Source organism: Merops nubicus, unplaced genomic scaffold (genome assembly GCF_000691845.1).
Source record: "Merops nubicus isolate BGI_N331 unplaced genomic scaffold, ASM69184v1 scaffold14943, whole genome shotgun sequence".
Lineage (NCBI taxonomy): Eukaryota > Metazoa > Chordata > Aves > Coraciiformes > Meropidae > Merops > Merops nubicus.
The window spans coordinates 1-5,888 of NW_008597071.1; the positions used below are offsets into that span (position 1 = coordinate 1).

Consider the following 5,888-nt stretch of genomic DNA (forward strand, 5'->3'; position numbering starts at 1 on the left):
GGGCCGGGGCGGCAGGCGGTGGTGGGCTCGGGCTGACCCTGCGCTGTCTCCCGGCAGAGCTACGTTCCCACCGTCTTCGAGAACTACACGGCCAGCTTCGAGATCGACACGCAGCGCATCGAGCTCAGCCTGTGGGACACCTCCGGTGAGCGCTCCGGGAGCCTGGGTGGCGGGGGGGGTTATTCGGTGGGGAACCGGGAACCGGTGTCCCCTCACCCCCCCCGGCTTCCCGCCGCCGCGTGGTGGGGGGGCTGCCGGTCTCTCGAGGCAGGCAAAAGGCGGGAGACGGCTTCTGGTTTTGTTTTGGGGTTTCTTTTTGTGAAATCTGTGGTATATTTTAGCGGTTTACTTGATTTTTTTTTTTTTTGGAGAGGGAGAAGGGTGTGGGCAAACCTCCGAGAAAGCGGTTTGTCAGCATTGCAGGGGATGTGTTCTCACCTGCCTGGCTGGAAAAAAGCTCATCTGGGCAGCTCCGGGGGTACCTTTGCTCCTCTGCTGCTCCAAAATTCTGCTTCACCTAGGAAAAAAAAAGAGCGAAGATGTGTTTATGTACGTTAAGGGTGAATTACATCAGCTCCTTTTGAGTTCCTTGCCGTCTCCTTAGTGTTTGGGGTTTTATTTTTACAGAAAACAGTACTTTTTTTCCACCCCTGTGTTTTAGAGTCTTTAAAGCCAATAAAGACCAGGGAGATAGGTCTCTATGGCCCTTTGAGGATGCAGAGGAAACCATCCTTTCATACCAAGATCAGTGCTGAGGTGCTCCTCATTCTTCCAGCCGTACCTTCAGTGGCCATGTCAGAAACACTGGCTCCCAACGCCTCAAATATTTAGATTCTTGATGTCTTTAGCTCTCATCTTTACACCAGGAGCTCCTCTAGATCCTGCTTGTCGTTGATCATTGACCTCATCTCGAGGTGAGGTTGCTCCCCTGAACTTACCACCTCGGTGCTGGAGAGGCAGATGAGTTTCTGCTTCGTAACTGAGCACGCTGGGAGAGGTGGTCAGGGGTGAACGACCCCAGGAACCAGCACGGCAGCTGTGGAGCAACATTATTTTGCAGAAATCACTGGAAAAAAAGCTGGAGGAACTTAGCAGAGCCACGCAAACCCTTTCTTCTTCAGGCAAGCCGTGGAGAGAGCTTCATAATGTTGAATTGGGACTTGATGGATCCTTCTCAATATGACAGCAGCCCTTTTACCAGGAGCTAAAATGTTAATCCTGCTTTAAAAAGAGTTGAGGCATGGAGCTGGCTTTCCTCTTGCTGTTGAGGAAGTGATTCCAAGTTGTTGCAACACGATTGCTGGGAAAAAGCAGCCTCAGTGCCCACAGCCTGTATCAGCGTAGCTCTCAACTCATGGTTTTTTTCTTCATCTCATGCCAAGTGAGACTTGCAGACTTCTAGAGTGTGTCTGGTTTGAGCTTTCATCCTGATTACTAAGCTGGCTGTAACAAACTCTGTGGAGTAAGGGCTTATTAAAAATTAATAGTTATTTTGGAAAATTTTATCTTTGGCTGCTAAAAATCCAACACGCTCGCAAGGGAAGGTTTGAAGGCTGGAGACACCCGTGTAATGAAATATTCTGTAGCACTTGAAAAGACAAAAGCAGTGGAAGGAGAAACACCTGCCAGGCTTTGTGTGGGCCTGGCCTGCAACTGAGAGAAAATGTGACTTGAGTCAGAAGCTTCACATCAAGGGACTCATTTGTCTGCAATCTGAAAACGAAGAGGAAATATTTGAAAGCTCCAGTGCTTGCTCTTGTAAAGTATTCCTGAACAATGGATCCTCTGGTGGTGGGACTCTGTGGATGAGGAATAGCCTCTTGCTTAAACAGCCCTTCTCTCCTGCTGCAAGAAGAGCTATCCAAACTCATTAACCCGATGCCAAATCGCATCCCCAGATAAGAGGCAGCAGAAGATAAGATAGTGTTTTAGCATTGTCTTAAATTCCTGGTGATTTATTTTTTTACAAGTCTTTGCCTTGGTCCCCTGCTGAATTAGAATAAATGTCTTCATGCCGTTTTTAAAGCAGGGCTAGATCTATTTAACTGAAAAAAAAATATGACTAACTGCCAAATACTAGTGAAAATTATTATCCATTGCAGTGTGGGGGTGGCAGAGTGATGGCTTGAGTCACTTGAGGGCCTTCGCTGTCACTTGAGGGAGGGGAGGAGGCTCCTGCTGAGCTTTTCTTTTTTTTTTTGTTGAGAAAATCTGTGGGCATTGGTTAAAACAGTCTTGGGCTGAGAACAGGTTCTGGGGTGAGAACAGGCTCTGCTGGCTTAGTTTCCAATCCTTTCTGTAATAATAATAATCCAGGTTTTTAGTAGAGGACTAGGGAGTCACGCAACTGAGAGAACATTTTAAAGCCAGCTGTGAGTTTCTTGGGAAATTTTTGTTTTATCTTGGATAGGCCCATAGATACATGGAAGAAAACACTTTTGCTTGCAAGAGTGGAATGGGAAGATGCATTATTCAAATAGTTTCTGGTACTGTCTAGTTCTGCAAGTCATTATAAGGTTTTAAGTTAGCCACAGCAGTAAGGGAGGCACTTGCCAACTTGAATTTCAATTGGTTTTTGGACTACCAACCCTTCTAACTGGTTGCAATCTTAACTAGGCTATAAATTATTCCTCTCTGTGGTAACGTCTCAGGGCAGTCCGGGGCTGTTTGGGAAGCTCTCTGCTGGGGATTAGAAGTTTCTTCAGGTTAAAGCTTCATCTTAGAGTCTCATGAGCACTGTGAAGGGTGCTTCTATGTTAGGCATCTTTGTCTACCTTAGGCATGGTCTTAACGTGCCTTTTAATGTGTGAAAGAATTCTCAACAGGGCCAGAAATACTTGGGCACTGCTGGGGATTAGAATGTAATGAAATCCAGAAGGGCCTTAGAGCTTTAAATCAAGTTAGCTTGGCTGTGGCTTTATCCAGGGTCTGTCTAGAAACATAACAGTCATTCTGATGTTCTGTGCTGAAATCTTTCCCATGACAACTGAAGCCTCTCCAGAAGTTAAAGTGACTGATTCCCCAAGTTCTCAGCAGTAAGCATTATTCAGGAAATGACAGATTTCTGTCTTTGCATTCCAGTTCACTTCTAAGTCTTGAGCCATGTGATTTTTCCTTTTCTTTTATGGTAGGGAAGCAATAACTGGTCTTTATAGTGCAGGGTTTTTTCCTCTTTTAGAGGGGAAATAATTTAGAATTGATAACTGGGAATGTTAAGTGACCTGCCAAAGAATAGTTTGGGTGGGAAGGGACCTTTCAAGGTCATCCAGTCCAACCCCTGCAGGGACAGGGACATCTGCAGCTAGAGCAGGGTGCTCAGAGCTTCATCCAACCTCCCCTGGGATGGTGCCAGGGATGGGGCAGCGACCACCTCTCTGGGCAGCCTGGGCCAGGGGCTCACCACCCTCAGAGTCAAAAATTCCTTCCTTCTCTCCAGTCTAAATCTCCCTCTTTTAGTTTAAAGCCATCCCCCCTTGTCCTGTCCCAACAGGCCTGCTAAAAACGTTGTCTCCATCTTTCTTCTAGGCCCCTTGAAGCCCTGTCAGCCCCCAGGGGGTCTCCCCAGCTGGAGCCTTCTCCTCTGGGGCTGCCCCAGCCCAACTCTCTCCTGCTGGGCTCCCAGCAGAGGGGTTCCCCCCTCGGGGCATTGCTGGGGCTCCTCTGGCCCCGCTCCAGCAGCTCCCTGGCTCTGCTGTGCTGAGGACTCCAGAGCTGCCCCAGCACTGCAGGGGGGGCTCCCAGAGCTGGCAGAGGGGCACGATCCCCTCCCTGCCCTGTGCCCACCCTGCTGGGGGGGGGGCAGCCCAGGCTGGGGGGGCTCCTGGCCAGCTCCTCACCCCCCGGGCTGCTCTGCCCGCCCTGCTGGGGGGCAGCCCAGGCTGAGGGGGCTCCTGGCCAGCTCCTCACCCCCAGAGCTGCTCTCCAGCCCTTCACCCCCAGTTTTCTGTTGGAAGTGCTGAAATGTAAACTCTCAAAAGTGCTACGAATACTGTGATACTCATGTGCTTGGAGATGTGTTCTGTGATATCCAAAATCACCTTCTTTCCCTCCAAAAGGTGGGTTTGGAAGGAGGAAAGCCACCAGCAGTGCCTCAGCTCCTTAGGGTGGCCACTGCAGTGTTTGCTGTGTTTTCTCTGTAGCTGATAATTAGCGAGCCCAAGGGTTTGGGAGTGAGAACGCTGCTCCTCAGCTGCTGTTCTTTCAGTTGACTGGAGTCCAAAAGGCTACAAAGACTAATGCCTGATGGCTGCTTGGTGGTGTGTAAATAGTAAAGTCTTGCCTGTTACTGAGCACTGCTTCCCTCGGGGCAAGCAGAGCCTGAGCAGCCTGGTGAGGAGAAGGAGCTGCCCAGGTTCAGCTCTGGACGTGTGTTACTTTGTGCTGAACCCCCTTGGTTGGAACTGGTGGTGGTTTTGGGTTTTGCAGACAAATACAGATTCAGCTCTCCCTGATCTAACATCTTAGAGTAGTGCTAAGCCATCAGAAAATTCAATATGCTTTTAAAGATGTAATTCTGTTATTTATTAAGCTGGCAACATTTAAGCTTAAGCTTTGGTATCTTCTGTAGACCAAAGCTGACCATATTTCTGGGGAGGGGGTTTTATTTTGGTTTAAAAGCTGAGCTTATGTTGTACTTCACAGGAAACAAGGTTTTAAAAGTAGATGGTTCTTAATGTTTCGATTATTTGGGCTTAAATTATTTAAGCTGCCAAACAGATGAAAAAAAAAGGGAGATTGCAGCTGGAATATACCACACAAAATAAGCTGAGCTTCCAGCATTATCAGCAATTCCTTGATAAAACTGAGAAATCAGCCCTGTTGTCTTTGACAAACGTGTTTTATTTTGTAGGAACAGAATCACAAAACCAAATAGGAATTTTTTCCCCCCTCCCCAAACACCATAGCTGTAGCTCTGCCTTCTCCTTCTGTTTTCTAGGGTTGGCACGGCTTCAAATCTGCAGACTTGCCTTGCAAAAGAGAGGGAGCAGCTTTGCTGGGCTGTGCTCGAGTTGTCTGTTCAGACTTGAGCCTCATTCCTGAGATTCCTGCCTCGTGAGGGTTTCTCTGGCCGGGGATGAAATGCCAGAGTGAAGAGGCTGATTTGCACACTAATAAAGGTTCAGCTCTCTGCCCTTGAATGAGGCCAGGAAATTTCCTTTGTCCACACCACAGGCCTGTGTAGCTTCAACTCCTCCCATTTGTTCCTCCACACGGTACCCCAAGGAAAAAGAGGGGGCAGATAAAAGAGGAGGGGGCAGATATCCCTCCTGCCTTGCACCCGAGCAGAAGGGCAGCACTTATTCTAGCTCAGCACCTTTAATCTGGGAGATTCAGAAGGAAAAAATGAGAAGGGGGAAAAAACCCAAACCTCCAAACAAACTGCAGCTGAGACAGTAGAAAGGATTCTCTGGGCTGGAGGTGGTGGCTGTGTGTATACATAAATACGTGCTGAGGGACATATATGGTGTGGTGTATCCCTGAAGATTGCTGAGTGAGGAGATAGGTATGTGTCGAAGGAATTAGTTTCTGGGTGAGGCTTTTTTGAGACTCCTTTCTAGCCAGCAACCGTTTGGCCCAGCGTTCATGATCTTCAGTCCTGCCCTTACTTGCTCTGGAGCCTGGCAGGGAGATGTGCTGGCCAGGCAGCTGTGCCCGGGCCAGTGAAATGCTGCAGAGCAGTGTGGGGTGGCTAGTTCATGGCATGCTGCTCTGCAGTTCTCTGGCCAGGGCAAATGACTCGGCCCTGGGACTCCAGGATAAATCATTGAGTGGTTTGAGTTGGAAGGGACCTTAAAATCATCCAGTTCCACCCCCCTGGCCATGGGAGGGACATCTCCCACTAGCCCAGGGTGCTCCAAGCCCCATCCAACCTCACCTTGAACACATCC

At 48.8% G+C, this 5,888-nt stretch overlaps 1 protein-coding gene across 1 annotated transcript in view; it reads left to right on the forward strand.

The window, feature by feature from the left end:
* Nucleotides 1-57: 57 nt before the first annotated feature.
* The window catches only part of RND3 (Rho family GTPase 3), a gene marked incomplete at its 5' end in the record, with an annotated part of 12,626 nt that continues 6,795 nt past the window's right edge, over nucleotides 58-5,888 (forward strand). Inside the window, one exon of the mRNA XM_008936594.1 lies at nucleotides 58-145. Within this exon, the coding sequence (XP_008934842.1) occupies nucleotides 58-145 (88 nt within the window). The remainder of the gene's footprint in view (nucleotides 146-5,888) is intronic.